The 16,939-nt window shown below is 43.3% G+C and overlaps 1 protein-coding gene across 1 annotated transcript; it reads left to right on the forward strand.

Moving 5' to 3' along the window:
• Positions 1–1,104: 1,104 nt before the first annotated feature.
• On the forward strand, positions 1,105–15,407 carry EREG (epiregulin). Its single transcript, XM_020796010.3, has 5 exons — positions 1,105–1,416; positions 10,231–10,317; positions 11,685–11,808; positions 12,917–13,069; positions 14,908–15,407. Exons 1-5 carry the CDS (start codon positions 1,368–1,370, stop codon positions 14,999–15,001), a joined length of 507 nt encoding a protein of 168 aa, XP_020651669.2. The 5' UTR covers positions 1,105–1,367; the 3' UTR covers positions 15,002–15,407.
• Positions 15,408–16,939: the final 1,532 nt, after the last annotated feature.

Genomic DNA, 16,939 nt, shown 5'->3' on the forward strand with positions numbered 1-16,939 from the left:
GCCACTGATTTAAGTGGGCTGATTATAATTACTAGCTCTAGTTCTAACACTTACTTCTGAGTAAAAATGCTTTGGAGTGGGATTCCTAGCCAGCATTTTGTTTTCCCACTCTGTGGATTAAAGAGCTTTGTTGAGTGGGTAGGCTGCATTTGACTTTAGTATTGCCTTCTTTTCACTTTCTGTGTTGTGTTGTGTTAACAATGTAGAGATGTCTCCCTAGTGGAGGCAGAAAGAGCATGTTTATGGCAGCTGGTGGTAGCACTTCACTATTTGTGGATTTATCTGCATTCCAGATTGTCCAGTCTTGTGACCTTCCCCTTATTGATCAACTGAAAGAAACGGAAGAGATGGGTAGCAAGTACTGTGAGTAACTTCTTGAAGCAGGGTTGGCCAAAAGTCCTGTCCCACTATAACCCCCCCCCCGCTGTGCCCATCCATGAACGATCAGATTTCAAAGTGGCGAGAAAATCCACACTGTGTATGCTCAGAGACAACCCTGCATCCCTTGTTCCTATGCTGTACAGAAAGCAGGGACTGGGAGGGAGCCAGGCCTCAGGTCAAGCCCCCTGTGGTCATTGAAGTCCAAAGCCGGCAGCCATGGGCTCTGCTTAAGAACAAAATCAAACCGAACTGCATTGGTTTCGAAGTTCTGGGAACCTTGTTCTTTCCTAAAGGAAAGCATCATCTTAACTGCATTTGATAACTGGAAAAATACTGTATATCTTTAGGAAAACTCCGCAAACTCATTGCTAAGGAAATATTTCATTAATCCGAGTCTAGGTACCCCCAAGCCCCTAACAAGTTTTCAAGGCCTCTTGATCTACTCAAGGTTCAGGTACATTGCTTCCACAGCTGGAGGCTCGGCCATGCCCTACAGGCGTCGCCAGAGCTGTCCTTTGTGACTTTCCCTCCTCCCTTGAGGAATCCTTGCCGCGCGTCTCTGTGCCTCCGGTGTGGCAAGACAGGTGGCGGGAGAGAGAGAGAGCGAGAGAGCGAGAGCGAGCAACGCCCCGCGGACCGAAGGCCAGCCAAGTAGGTGACGGTCCTTATCTCCCACCCACCCCTCTTCGTCCGCCCGCCAACCCCCGCGCCCCACCTCCGCCCCCGAATTGCATCACTAGGGAAATTCGAGGAGGTCCGGTAGACTTCCGCCGCTCCCGGCCTTCCGCCGCTCCCGCCCCCGTTCGGGGACGGTATAAACTCGAGGGAGCGCCCGCTGGAGAGGAGACTGGCGAGGACTCAGCCGCGCAGGAGCAGCCGGAGAAGCGCCCGACTCTGCCTGCCTCGCTCTGCTCCTGTTCGACCGTCTCTGCTTTTCCCCAAACTTCTCCCTTTTCTGCTCGCCTTCCGACGGCCCCGGAGCCACGATGGCCGGCCAGATCTCCCGGAGGATCGCAGGCGCCCTCCTTCTCCTAGGTAAGCCCGCGCCTCGCCTGCTAACCCTTCTTTCGCTCCAGGATGGCGCTGTCCAGCACGGCCAGGATCGCCCGGCGAGCGCCGTCGGCGCGCTTCTCTCCTCCAGAAGGCGTCGTCTCCGATCAATCGTGACTTTCCCTTCTGCGCTGCGGCGGGGAAGGGCGACCGGCCGAAAAGCGTCCGGTCCCGGCTTGCTTGCCGCCTTGCTGTCATCTGGCGATCCCTTCCCAAGTGACAGCTACCGACTCTTTTCTAGCCGGTCTCGGCTTTGCCTTCTTGACAGCCAGAAGCCGGCGTTTTTCATTCATAGGAGTACAGTACAGAGAAATGGTTTGCGTTGCGTAGAATCATAGAATGATCTGTTGTCCTTCATCAAAGGGGCAGCAGCTTTCCCAGGTTTCAGGCAGGATTTTTTAAAAAATCTTTCTCTCCTTGGTATGTCATCCAAACCCTGACCAGGTCTGATTTTACTTAGCTTTCAAAATGAAGCAGAATGGCTGTGTTCCGGGTGGTTTGCTGGTTATAATGTTTAGCTTTGGGTGGGTTTCCTGCTTTACGACCATTTCAGTAGATTCAAGACTGGTTTCCTTCCGTGGTCTGGGTTAATTAAAAGGATCATTTGGCCAGCAGTGTAAGGAAGGACAGTTTATAACACCTGACCCTAAGTGGGCTTACTTGGAAGTAAGGAAAAGAGAACTCTGAGGAGCAGGGCACAACTTTTACTTAGAACTGGTCCACATCAGGATTCCTGGAACTCCCAGAGGGAGATCAGAGGAAGGAAAATTTACCTTTTGGACTACAAGTCCCAGCATCTCCAGGATGGCATGACCAGTGGCAATACTGGTCAAGGAATTCTGGAAGTAATAGTCCAAAAAAAGAAGAGGGGAACAATTCTAAGCACTCTCCTTCTGAGTTCATCTGTTCTTTGAACAGTTGATTGTTCAGATTTTAAACCCAGACTGTAATATAGCTTTACATTTTATGTAAGATATTCAGAATGCATTGTGTAGAACTGAAAACTCAAACCAACTAAACTAAAGTCAAATTAAACCAATAAAAAATAAAAGCAATATGAATATTAGCGATGAACAGTAAATAAGTGTCATTTCAATTCAGCCAATGTATTTGCGAAGGCTTTCACGGCTGGCATCTAATGGCTGTTGTGGGTTTTTTGGGCTCTTTGGCTGTGTTTTGAAGGTTGTTCTTCCTAACGTTTCTCCAGTCTCTGTGGCTGGCATCTTCAGAGGACAGCACTCTGAAGATGCTGGCCACAGAGACTGGCGAAACGTTAGGAAGAACAACCTTCAGAACACGGCCAAAGAGCCCAAAAAACCCCACAACAACCATCAATTCAGCCACTTTGCCACAATGCCAAAAGCTAAGGAACCATGAGGACATCTTTTTACTTTTAAGTTTCTTTAGGAACCATCAAAATGAAAGATGGAGCAAGCCCATCATATCTCTGAAGGGCAGTGGCCATCTTTCATGCCAGGCAGCCCAACTAACTTCCAGCTTTTTGGCCATTCAAGCTGGGCCTCCATAACTGACCATAATAGTTGGGTAGGTACCTCCAGACCTAGTTGGTGCTCTACATTACTTGCTCTGAAGTACAGTAATTTTTGAAGATTAATACTAGGTGATGTAGAATTGGCATAATGTATTCCAAATTCTAAACTCCCATCAGCATCTGGGCATCTACATTGTGCACCAGAGGAAGCTTCCGAACCATCTTCAAAGGCAGCCACATGTAGTGCCCATTACAGTAGCCTATTCTGGATGGAACTGGGACACAAATGCCTAGGATCTTTGATAGACTTTGAGTTGGCATATCGTGCTACTCCTTGCCACTGTTGCCACTGGTGCTTCTACTCATTAATGTCAGAAATCATTGTCTGCTGTCAAGGCTTTGCTGCAGATTGCTTTTGTTTTAAAAATCACATTTGCTGAGTCTGTGTATATCTACAGGATTACACTGGAATTTTTCAGCTTTAAGATAACAGGACCTTTGTAATAATTTTAGTGCTATTGATCTTTGACTTTGAGTTATATAAGGAGAAAGACACAGATAAGCATGTGTTTCCTAGGAATGAAATGGCTCCATACCTAATTATCTAACTAATTTCTTGCCACTTAGTTCACAACATACCCTCCAAAAATCTTCAGGAGATCAAATTCTACTGCAATCAATTTTTCATGCATTCCATTCCCAAATCTGTCTATACTTGTAGTGAGACCATTTTGTTGCCTACAGATATGGTTCCGCATGAATGCATCTGAGCAATGCTGTTTTGCCAGGCCCATTCATTTCAATGGAGTGTCCCCTGGAGAACTGCCTGCAGGGTTGTGCCCATGATCATTATTTCAGACTAGTAAAAGCAAGGACTGTCATTAGGAAAGACAGTGCACATGTGAAGGGAGCTTGCTTGTATATTGCAGGGAATCTTTGGAGATCCAGAAGGTATCTGTGTTTCTCTACAGAGATCTCACATGCATGCGCAGACACACTTAGCCGCTACCCACATGCATGGCCCTCAGACCAATGGATGTAGCCAATCCCTGCTCTAGTCTAGCACTTTGGTGTTGCCTCCCAGCACCTGCCACGCTCTCACTCTGCCCAATAGCTGGGCCAGGCCTAACTTCCTGCCAGCGAGGATCAGGTTACAAGATCGGACAAGTCTCTCCCCACTGTAGTGATTCCTGCCACAATGAATTTGCTGTTTATTAGAGCATGGAAACGATTGACTGATTTTAGATTACAACTCTCAGAATTAGCCCTCTGTTTGTTGGAGAATGCTGAGAGTCGCAATCGAAAAAAACGAACTTGGCCAAATCTAGTTGTTCTCACTCACCTTTCCTCCTGAGGAGTGAAAGGCAACCATACTCTGACAGAGGAGAAAATTAAAGAAGCTCTTTGGACTGCCAGTGAGGTATGATTTATGCCTTTCCCCTTACCATGGAAAAAAACCACTCTTGAGAATTCAACCAGCTGCTTATCACAGCTTGGAAAGTCACTTTTTAGTTCCCAGAATCCTTCAGGTAGCATGACCAATGACCATCCTAGCTGGATATGGTTTCCAATCTCTGCACAGCCGCAACCTTGTTTTCTCCTTTTCTTTCTCCCCTCCTCCCCGATCAGCTTTATATGTTAGAAATTGGGGAGGGGGGGGAGTTGTAGAAAAGTGTTCCCAGTATTTGCTTCCAGCAGTATTGTAGCAAACAGATTTATTGTGGTGGTATCTTTACACTTGACAGTTCAGGTCCAGTTGTGTAATCTGGTTGCATTTCAACACTGTAGGCTTCAGGGAACTAAAGTGCATCCTGGAAGTTGCAACAAGGTGCTAGAAACAGGTATTTGTATAGGTCTACACCTCTATGTCCTCCCGCCCCCCCTTTTTTTCTTGCTAAGATTTCTTAACCGGGTTGTTAAATGACCCAAGAGTTGCGTTATGCCCGTGTCCTTCTGACTTGCAATTCTGAGCTTTTCTCAAGGAAATGTGGCCACTCCGGTTGCACCTCCTAATTACAGGGCAGGTGTTTCTTCCCCTGCCAAGCCCATTTCAACAGGAGCTTCTCAGTTTCTGTTGTTGTTTTTAAAACACCGAGCCAGGTAATTCCCCATCACCTTACATCCCAGCTTTAATAGAAACCCTCTGAGCCAACATGTGAAAAGTAGGCAGGAGGGGGACAGAGTCATGATGACACCCGGGCGCCACTGAACATGCTGTACAGGTACTGGGAGTATTTTTGGCCCATCTTATGGCTGCAGTGTAAATTACAGGAATGCGGGCCACCATGCTTGGCATAGGTTGGGTAGGATCTGTGCTAAGTACTCATGAAGCAACTCTCTTGGGCAAGTCCCCGGTCCATGGACTCCTATTTGCTGGCTGCCCTTCCCAGACAGCTTCAATTGATGTACATTTCTCACTGAGGCCAGGAAGACAAAGGTGTTTCAAGAAGAGCTAACATGATCACATGTGTCACAATCAGAGCTCAGAAAAATTACTTTTCAGACTCTGCTTTTTAGAGTCCCAAACTAGTGCCACTGGAAATAGATAAGGGTCCCAGGAAGGTCCTGTGAGGAGCTACCACTGTCCATCAATGGTGCAGTAGAACCAGGGCTTGCAGGGTCAAAGCCGTGGACCCTTCCGAGTAGCACTGTCTGTGATGACATCTGTTCCCTCCGTAGGCTTCTTTTTTCCCTTCTGAACGTAGCTGTAATCATCATAGTAGCTGAGGGAAAAAAAGGCAATTACAAGTTCTCCTTGTAATGAAATATATGTGTGGGTGGTTTGTTCTTGAATGAACAATTAAGAGCCTTTAACTTTACAAAACGATATGTTCCTTGTTTGTTTTTATGGATGGATCCAGTTGCCTGCATTTTTTTTAACTGTCCTGAGGTGGAGGCTATCGCAATGAGCTTTCAAATTCACCACTTCTACCCGCCAAGTGCAGCCTGAGGCAGTTGCCTCAGTCTGACACATATGTTGATACGGAATGAACACTAGCAGCCTATCCACTTCAGTGATGGTTCTATATCCTTCAGAAGGACTTTGTACCATTTAACATATGGAAGTGTATTCCAGTGACACTCCAGAGGCCATATTTGTGTACAAGACTTGCAACCAAAATGTTGCAGTATCAAATGTTCATCATTCCTGCCAGACAGCATGCCCTCTTCCATTCAATGCCCCCCACCCACCCATTCTCAGTCTTCCATTGATTCTCTGGCCCTAACCATAGCATGCTTATGACTCATTTAGAGCCCAAGATTTTTTTTAATACTCTGCAAATTATGGGGTCCCACTAAGAATGCAAACACTTCCCATGACCTTCTTTGTGGTGTCATTTTGGATATAACTGTGTGCATGCTCACTTATAACATCCAGTTATTCTTAGTAGTAGGTGATCAGAGTTGTGGACATAATCTCTATACTGGAATTCTTAAGGCATAATTATTACAGTATTACTTTAAATCATCTGTGGTGTTTAGTTTCATGTAAAATTCTCAGGCTATCAGAAAGAGATAGCATGTATGAGAAAGCCAGAAGCATAAGCCTCTATCAGACTTGTGGCATTGAAAGCTTAGATGCTGACTGGTTGACCTCATGTTGGCCATAAGCCTTCTATTCCCTTAAAGAATAAGAATATTTCCAAACAAATAACCATAGTGCAGCTGATGGACAGACCAGCCCTACCATTAGCCATAGGGTGCTGTGAAAAGTCAGCAGATCTTTAGTTATTCAATATAGATGGGTTTGTGGTCTGAATGGAGGGCAGGGTGCCTCACCCTGGAATTCTGATAGATGACCCATCTTTTGCTTGGTCCATGAGCTGCTACTGCTATTTAACATGTTATTGGTACCTGTGGGATTTTCTGCCTCAGGAGTTAAAATAACTGGAGCAGTTTTGATGACAAGAGGGGGCTGCATATGTTGGGTTATTCTGCTTTAAATTGAAAAATGACTTCAGCCAGCTATGGGGATAAAACCTCACAGAGGCTGTATGGAACGAAGAGCTAAATGTGTTAGGCTGAAGAGTGGGAATTAAACTGAGAAGGACGATTAAAACCTAGGGGTACCACGGAGCGAAAGCTTCAGAAGCTGAAGGCAAGGGACAAAGGACACAGCAAAGAGAGAAACAGAAACATGAGGGAAGCACAAATGGATGAGATAAAGGCTTGAGGGAAAGCATTGAGGTCTGTGAATAAAAGGACACAGAGCTATCAGGCCTAGCCAATTCTTTCCCTGACCACATCTGGTCTTTTTAGTTTACCCCTTGCACCCATGGACTGACTTGGTTTTGACTAGCACAGAATTTGGGGTGAAGCTGAAAGTTTGTATCACTAATTTCTTCTGCCTCCCTCTGTTTAGTGGTGTGCATTTTCCCTTTATAAAGACACAAGCATGCACCAGCCTTTATATTTCAGTATGGGCAAGCCTGCTTGCAATGCAGAGCAATGCTACTTTTCCAGTAGAGCAGGAAGATAAACATCATGAACATTCCACCAGCACAGCAATAACAATAACTATAACATTCCAGTAAGGCCATATTAAGCAGCCATCCTCTCGCTTATAAAGGATAAGATAACAGTATTTGTTTAGTAACCCAGGTAATAGTATTAAATGCAAACATAACTCCACCTTCTTCAGACTTGACTAATCTACTAGATGCGCTTGAGAGCAAGGGGAGAGAGAATGGTGTATCGAACTGACCAACGGGTAATGATTAGAGGAAGGACTGCTCCTTAAGGCAAATACCTTATCCATACTTGGGATCTCCTTTGCCCTATCATTGACATCACCGGGACTTAATTAGGAAGGGCACTTGAGAGCAGGGAAAGTAATGCAGATCAGGAAGATCATTTAGAGGTAAGAGACTGGTATACAGAGAAGAATATAGGAACGTGGTTACACCAGAACCTAGAAGCATTTTTCCCCTTTGGCCGGTCACTCCCAGAATGCCCAAGAATGCCGGGAGTTGTAATTCAAGTTACTTTGGTAAGGGCTACAATTCCCAGAAGATTTTGAGAATTGTTATTAAGGGGGGAGGGAACGTTTTTGCAAGCTCTGATGCTAGGGATGGTGGCAAGTCTTTGGATCCAAATCCCAAGTCCAGGTCTTTCGTACCGAGTCTCAAGTCCCAAGCCCCAAGGCCAACTCCCTATTAAAAATAAGTTCCCTGCCCCCAAAAAAGGAGAGGGGTGGATGGGTTCCGAATCACAAGTAGAATCCAAGTCACTGGGAAAAAAGTCAAGTCCAAGTCAGGTCACCAGTGCAACTTAAGTCTGACTTGACAGCGAGTCCCTCAGCTCAAGCCCCCATCCTTCTCTGATGCCTACCAAGCATTCTTGGGCGCCTTGCATTTTTACCTCCATTCTATCTGGCAGCAATTGCTGAAGAACCTGCTTATTACAGGGGTCTGTGTCACCCTTTGCCTGATTTACGGCTTCCCTCTTCCCATTCCCTAGCCCTAAATACTTGACAAGTGTAGTTGCTTGCAACATCAACACCCTTGATCTTCCGCCATGGCCATGTTGTGAATTTTGCATCCGGCTAAAGGGTCACCAAACTCTGTCTTCCCACAGCTGTGTTCATCACCTGATTAAGCATGTCTTGAAAATATGAACAGATCAAACATCACTAATAGGACATATATAAGTTCTTGAAAGTAAAATGTTTTCAGTGGAATCAGTTTGCATGCATCTGCTAGCCATGAAGTCTAGAAAAAAAGTTCAGATTATGTGCAAGCTTCCCTTCCCTTCAGCTTTGTAAGGAAAGGATTAATTCTGCTCCTGCATATACTTGCAGGGTGCCCTCGTTGCTTATAGTCATTAGCCTCCACAAAACCCACTATTGGTATTGTGTGGTATTATTTAATTTGGCTGCAGGGTGGTGGCTCAGGTTGAGTCAGCAGAACACATTCCACCTCTTGAGTCACTTTTTCCATCACTGTTGCGGATTCTCTTGAAAGATTACCATTCATCTAATAGGAAGGGTTCTGTTACCTTTGTCTCCCTTTGCATAGCCTCTGTGTAATATTTCTGTTAAATTCTGTATGATTGTTTTGAAGCATGTCAATGTTGCCCCTCAATTAAAACAAAATATTTAATTTATATCCCATGCAGTCCTTAAAGATACAAACAAGACTTTTATTTCATAATAGTTCCTTGAAACGTACATAAAAGGTTTATTCACCTTAATTTAGTACAGTAGTTTCTATGGACGGAAAAGAGCAGATACGGATTAAATGGTTTTCAATGCATTCCTATGGGAAATGCAGATTCAACATAAGAACTTTTCAACTTGAGAACCACCTTTCAATACGGATTAAGTTCTTAAGTAGAGACCCCACTGTAATCCTATAATAAGAGCCAGTTGTAATAAAAGTCCTAAGTGAGCTTTAGATAGCTCTGCATAAGTCTAAGATGGTCTAACATAGTTCTACAGAACTGATCCAGAGCAGGGTCTGGACTGCAGCTCCATAGTCAACCTGTTATTATTAAAATATGTGAAATCATTTCTATGGTGCCTTTGGGAGAGATGAAAGATTGCTATCAATGCATCCAAAAAAAACATGACCCACAGTTTAGAGAAGTTGCTTTTCTGCATTACAACTAAGAATTCTCCTCCAGCATAGACACTTTCTGGGAGTTCTCACTCAAAACGTGATTCTTCCAAGTGCCGAAATCCCATTGAATCTTGACATTCAGTAGTGGTTTCGCTTTTCCTTGCGCCTTCTGCCACAAGCACATCTGTGTAAGCAGGAGAAAACGTATGAAAGGAAAATGCACGTTTATAAATCTGTTCTGAAACCTTTAATGGCATTTACAAGTTACAACCACACAAGCAAAATAGAAAAAGTGAAATTACACAGATTTCACAAATTAGGAGCGAGAAGCAGGGGACAATTTCAGAATTGCAGATAGGAAACCTGCATCAGCAGCAGTCAGGGCATTACATTCATTGCTCATGAACAGGTTTAGAAATCTGTAGGCAAGTACAAAGAGTCCTGTTTGGTTTGGGCTTCCTAGGGTGTGACCACCTGTGTGACAATACACACACACACACACCAAACAACATAAAAAGGAATCAGCTTCCGATCAGAATTGGGTGTAGCATTGCTATTTTGAGTGCTGATGGGAGTGGTATTATTGGCATAGGTAAATCTTGTGCCAAATTTTCAGCTGAAGCAGAATGGTGTGAGTGGCACAAACAGGGCAGAATGCCTGGATTTGTCAGTGCTTGAGAGACCTCAGAAATTCCCCCTTTCCCTATGCCTTTATATTAACTCGGCACATTGTTTTTTTCTCACTAGGTGTGCAGCTCTCTCAAGTCATTCTTGGTACAACTGTGATCCCATTATGTGGCAGAAACAAAACAGAAAACTGCACAACTGCTCTGGGTAAGTCCGACTTCCTATGACTTAATAAAATATTGAAAATGTTATCAGAATCCCCAGTTCTTCTGGCTTTGCCTGTTCAGATTAAGTTATCTCTTAATCATCTATGCATATATAAGTCCATTTTCATCCTTCTTGTATTTAAATATCTTCCCACCCATCTTAATTTTGTAAATATTTAACCTGTATGCTCCTTGGTACAGGTACAGTTCTGATGAAATTACTTGGTAATGTGCCACCTAGATGGCTGATATTCATGCACATGAGTAATCATACTTTAACTATTTAAGGACCAGAGCCATTTATTTTCCTCAAACCTTCCAGGCTGTGACCATAGTGGCTGAGGGATTCTGGGAACTGTTGTCCATAAGAAGTAACATTTCTACATTCTGTGAAGGACATTCCCAGATGGTCTTGTTAGCAACCCTGTGTTATTGGGCAGATCTCATTCTTTCATTCCAAAAGAATATGTAGTACATTTTAAAGGTGGGCTGTATCCTTAATTCATGCATATTAATAAGATAGAGACATAGCAAAAACTCAACTGCCACGCAGTAGGGATGTGATAAATATTCTCAGATTTTTGTTTTCATTTATGTTGAACTTCAAGGTTTCATCCTTGCAAGGATTCCCTCCAAGATGACCATAGACAAGAAACTGAGCAGCATCTAATATTCGACCAGCAGAAAAAAATTGAGAAAGAGTTACTTTTTAATATACAGCTTGCATAATTCCCTGATCAACATGGCCTGCTGCTGGGGAATTCTGAGAGCTCTAGTCCGGGAAGTAACTCTTCCCCTACCCCAATCCTGCCATATTGACTTATCTTCATTGTGTGAAATGGGTCTGACTGGGAGTGGGGAGATGGTCCCAGGTCAACCACTGAAAATTCATTCTTAAGCCTGGTCCTTTCCAAACCTAAAGCAGCACTAAGCCTGGCTTTCTTCCAACTTCATATAAGTAATGGAAAGTTTATCATTAATTTGAAAAATAAACTGTCCCCATCAGAGATAAGCAAGTACTAAACGAGGACATAGTAAAGCTGCCTTATACCCTTGGTCTGTCTATCTCACTATGGTCTACACCAGTTGTGGCTAATTGTGGCCCCTATGGATTGTTGTTAGGCTGCAGCTCCTTCCCTCCAACCCTAGGCAAGGTGGCAAATAGTGAGGAATTTTGAGAAGGACAGTCCAACAACATCTGAAAGGCCATCCTTGGTCTGGCAATAGGACTGCAGGGTCTTAGACCATGAGCTGCTAAAGATCAAACCCAAGAGATTTAGTGAAAGTGTGTACTTCACCTTTAAGCTATGATGACCTCTGCACAAAGACAGTAACTTCATATTGCCTTTTTTTTTTTTGTCATTCCAGTTCAAACAGGAAATAGTCCACGGATGGCTAAAGTTCAGATCATAGATTGCAAGTCGGAGATGAAAAACTACTGCTTGAATGGCCAGTGCATATACGTTGTTGAATTAGATCAGCACTCATGCAGGTAAAAGAAACTGTTGTGGCATAATACAATTATTCATATCTTTGTACTGATCTTCAAGTATCTTCCCCCCCCCCTTTTCCCCCTTACTGGATAGGCTCCTGCACCTTTGAACAACAGCCTGGTACAGAAATAATGGAGGGGAATATTCTTATCTTCATACTAAGAAAGGTTTCACCTGTCTAATTTCTACCAATCACACTGCTGTTCAAGGCACAGGAGCAGCAGCATCGAATTTGGGGCCTTTGTCTTCGAAGTCTGGCTTGGTGTTTGAGCTACAACGACTAGAAGGTGGAAAGGTTTTTGGACTGCAATCCCCAGAATTGGAGATCGCAGTCCATAATGGGCCAGTACTGAGCCAGTATGGGAATTGTACTCCAGAAAGTCAACAAGTTTTCCATGCTCCCCTCGGAGCCTGGAATTCCAAACCCAAGATATCCCACATAATGTAAGAGGGGGCTTTGATCATAGATGAGTCCAGGAAACTCTGAAAAAAACTGGGTGTGCCTACATTCTGTTCCTTGCTATACTCCCCTGTCTGTGAGCATCTCTCAGTCTTCTTACATTCCTTTCATCTTCATCTGTGCTTAACTTTGGATAGCTCATACATATGCATACGCAGGAGTGCAAATGTACTGTTGGACTTAGTCCTCTATTTACATAACAAACTAAGGACATGAGGTATATAAATATCTAAACGCATTATGGAACATCTCATAAAGTGAATAATAAAGTGCCCTACTATAACAGATTAAAGGACATAATTCTACCAAAGCTGACAGCAACATTAGAACTCACTGATTTACAACCAAATTTAGTACATAGGTTTTTTTGTTCGCTGAAACCAGTGAGATTCTAAAGTAATTTGTTTGGACTGGATTGCTCCCTATTGAGACCCATAGAACTACTCCACAGAGCCCAAGAACTTAAGTCAGTAGCAGAGCTAGGAAAAGTTACTTTTAAGGACTAATACTCCCAGAATACCCTGTGGCTAATAGTGTGTATGCCCCATCCAGCTCTTCCTTTTCTGGTGTTCTCTTGGCATGTAATCTGTTTGATACTGGAAAGCAGGCAATATTTCTAACATGTAATCTTCTTTCTGCTGTCCTAGGTGTGATGCAGGTTATGTTGGCGTCCGGTGTGGCCACTCCACTTTTGAACTTGTCCAAAAGCCCCTGAGTGACGAATACTTGGCACTCACAATACTCTCAGTTCTGTTGTTCCTTGTTGCAATTTCACTGGCAATCTACTTCCTCTACAAATGGTAAGCATCTCCTCCTTTAAAAAAAAAAATCTTAGAAAATATGCATTCCAGAGCTATAACCACAATTGTAAGAGAAGCAGAGCCTACATCCATGTGTAGATGGCATTAAGGCATTTCACCTCATACTTCATGTGTACACTGAAAGTATCAGAAGGACGATTTATGGCAGATATTATTGGGACCAACTTGCTAGAGGACTGGAATTGGCAGTAGCTTTTAGTGGAGCATATAATAATAACAATAATTATGTGCTTTCAAGTAGAGGAGCCTTGTGGCACAATGGTTAAACTGCTGTACTGCAGTCAAAACTATGCTCACGACCTGGGGTTCAATCCCAGGGAGCCGGCTCAAGGTTGACCCAGCCTTCTGTCCTTCCAAGGTCGGTAAAATGAGTACCCAGCTCTCTGGAAAGGGGGCAATGTGTAGCCTGCATAATTGTAAATCGCCCAGAGAGTGCTTTAAGCACTGTGGGGTGGTGTATAAGCAGCACACTTTGCTTTGATTCTAACTTATGGAGCCCCTTTTCAGGGTCTTCTAGGTGGAGGATACATAGAAGTGGTTAATATTCCCTTCTCTTCTGGGACTGTGCAGCTGTCCCAATGCCACACCGCCTGGCAATTCTGGAATTCACAGTGGGAAACGGAACTCCGAACTTTTGGCTCTGCAACCAGAAACCTAAGCAACTGAGATATATTCTCTATCAAATCAAATTTCTTACCGTGCTTCTAATGCCTGCAATAACCCATTCGTGGAAGGAAACTGTTTTGAAACATGGCCACCTCTGTCATTAAAACTGTCTAAACATTAACAAATACATTTCCATGTCATAGGCCTAAAGCTGAGTTCTACCAGCTCCGCCTCTAGTGCTTTTATTACAACAAGAAGTAAATAGGTGAACCCCTTTTTGGTGTGAAAATAAAATCACAGGAAAAGCTGTGCCTTCTAAGTCTCAGCAAGTTAAGATGCTGTTAAAGGGGCACAAACTAGTTAGGTTTTTATCAGGGAAAGGCAAAGCTCCCAGAATATCCCGACCGATATGCAGAAAGTTGCTACAGCTCTTTGGTATAGTTAATTCTTCCCCAAAGGTGCTTATGAAGTTGTCCAGGTTTGAATCCCTCCCCTCTCCTTGAATTACAATTGGCCCCAAATCCTCTTGGGATTTTTACATGTGCACAAGAGGAATCGTATGAATTGCCATAGCCAAATGATGAGGCGCCAGGCACATGCCAGCCATGCCCTACAGTCATGTGTGTGACATGCATCTTCCATTTCCTCCATTAGCTGCCATCAGCCAAAGTAACTGATGCCTCCTGAATGTACATAAAATCCCAGCAGGTCTCTTGGCCATGCTATGGTGAATGGCAGCGTCAAGATAGTAGCACTAGACTCTATTTTTCTATTTTTCTTTCCTTTTTTTGGACCTCATTTGCAGTTGGCAGGCCACATGTGTCCAAATACATGTCTGTTTCTGTTAAAACATTCCACAAATATAAATCATCATACAACTGAGTTGAGTCTTATCAAGACACAAAGAAGGTGTAGTTTGTTTGGTTTGGTCTGATTTTTTAAAAAATGCACATCATGCTTCAATGCCAACATTCATTTGAGAAATTTTCCAGCTTAACCTGGAAAACTGTAAGTGTACATCTGACAGAGCCAATACTATGGAACAATTCCAGAATAGGGAACCACACTCTCCATGCCTTTCTCTATCTAATTTAAAAACTAAGGAAATGCCCTGAAGAAACAAATGATACTAGTTCAATGGGCTCTACTGTCCATTGCCTGTAATGTAATTTACATTTTTCTAAAGAGACGCCTCTCTTTAATCTTCACAGGTACCAGAACAAGAAGCGGAGACTTACTGCAAGCAAAGAATACAAAGAAGTTGCTACGGATACTGAAAAAGACAATAAGCTGCTTCATGTGTGAAACAAGAGATTCCTAGATGCCTTTTATTTAATATTATTAAATACTTATTTTATTAATAATATTTATGATCTAAGCAACCAAATTTCAAAGTGATGCTGGTCAGAGAGAGTACATGTACAGGTCAAAGGGCTATTTTTTTAAATAAATAATATTTGTATTTGTATTTTATTTTTTATTCTATTTTATATCTGTGCAATGTTTTGGTAATGTCATACAGCATTTTCCTTCATCAGTAAGTTTGTGAATAGTTGTACGTGAATGTAAACACATATATAATATGAAAGAATGTAATCTCTGCTTGCACTTAATGCACTTAAATGCACTGTGAAATGCATAATTTTGTATTTTTGTCCACTTGAAGAAACTCAGTATGACTGTAAAGATTAAATTTATCAAACCCTTCTAATCATGCTGTCGTGTCTGCAGTAAATGACACATTAACCTCTGTATTTAGCAATCCAGTTGCTTTCACACAGTGGATGAGCCAAGATGATGATGCAGTGTAGGCAAGGTTCACGGGGTCAGATAGAGGGATTAGCTGGGATGATGACATCTACCATCCCCTCTAGGCTTCCCTTTCCCTCTAAATTTAGCTTTAATCCTCACAGAATTGAGGGAATGGAGAGAATCAAGTTTTCCCAGAAATGTTATTTAATTTTGAGAGATACCTGTTCTTACGCATTTGAGGGCTGACTAGTCTGGAGTAGGCGATTAAGAGGCTGCACAGCATTACACAGAGCTTGGGAAAAATTACTTCTTTATTACACCTCTCTGAATCTCCCAGCTAAGATGACCAAAGACCCAGTCATGGTAGAAAGGAACATTGCTAAAATTGGTTTCTAGATATGGATCAGCATAGCTGTTGGCATTATCATATCTTCCTTTGGAGCATCAAGATGGGAATTATCATGATGACAGACTGCACTTCAACACTTACCACTATGCCACCACTGTAGAACCCTGACCTTCTTTGGAGGCTTGCCATGTTTCCCAACAGAAACAATCAGCAATGGCAGAGAAGGTTCCCTTGAAGACAACTCAGTTTGAGCTAAAGATCTTCCCTCACAATGCGCAGCTACAAGAGTGTGTTAATAAACACAGCTGCTCATCTCAACTTGGAAAACAGTGAGGCCCCACCAGAAGCTTAATAATATCAAGTTCCCAGTAGCTCTTGTGATGTATAGGAAGTCCACAGGAAATGGAAAAGCCTGGCAGCCTGAGAACCCAAGCATCAGTGCCCTGCAAAACCTATACACAGAGCACAAGGCTGAATGTTCAGGCTGAATGTTCAGGCTGGCAGATCTCACAGAGGCAGGGCAGGCAAGTGTTGAGAGGGCCCCCAAAACTGTTTCTGAGTGAGCTGGTTGTAGAAACAGGCAGAAGGGAATACAAGTTAAATGGCATTGAGAGGGAAAAATCAAAACTTTTGGAGGCAAGACAAGATCATAGAATCATTATTATTATTATTTATTTTATTTATATCCCGCCTATCTAGCCAACTCAGGACCACTCTAGGCGGCTAACATCAGGTAATAAAAGTATACATACATACAACAACATAAATAATGAAAACTTTACAAAAATAGAAACCAAGTGCAGCGGAAAAGAAAAGAAACATCAGGAATTGTCTGGAGGAAAGGCCTGCCGGAACATCCATGTCTTCAATTGATTCTTGAAGATACCCAGCGAGGGAGCCCCGCGAATCCCAGGAGGTAGATTGTTCCAGAGGCGAGGAGCCACCGCCGAGAAGGCCTGATTTCTTGTCTTCTCCTTCCGGGCCTCCCTCGGCATTAGGCTCCTCAGCCTCACCTCCTGGCTCGCACGAGTGACACGGGTAGAACTTGGTGGGAGTAGGCGTTCCGCCAGATATCGAGGCCCTAAACCGTTCATGAATCATGAAGTTGAAAGGGGCCTATAAGGCCATTGAGTCCAACCCCC

Source organism: Pogona vitticeps, chromosome 6 (assembly GCF_051106095.1).
Source record: "Pogona vitticeps strain Pit_001003342236 chromosome 6, PviZW2.1, whole genome shotgun sequence".
In the NCBI taxonomy this organism is placed as follows: Eukaryota; Metazoa; Chordata; class Lepidosauria; order Squamata; family Agamidae; genus Pogona; species Pogona vitticeps.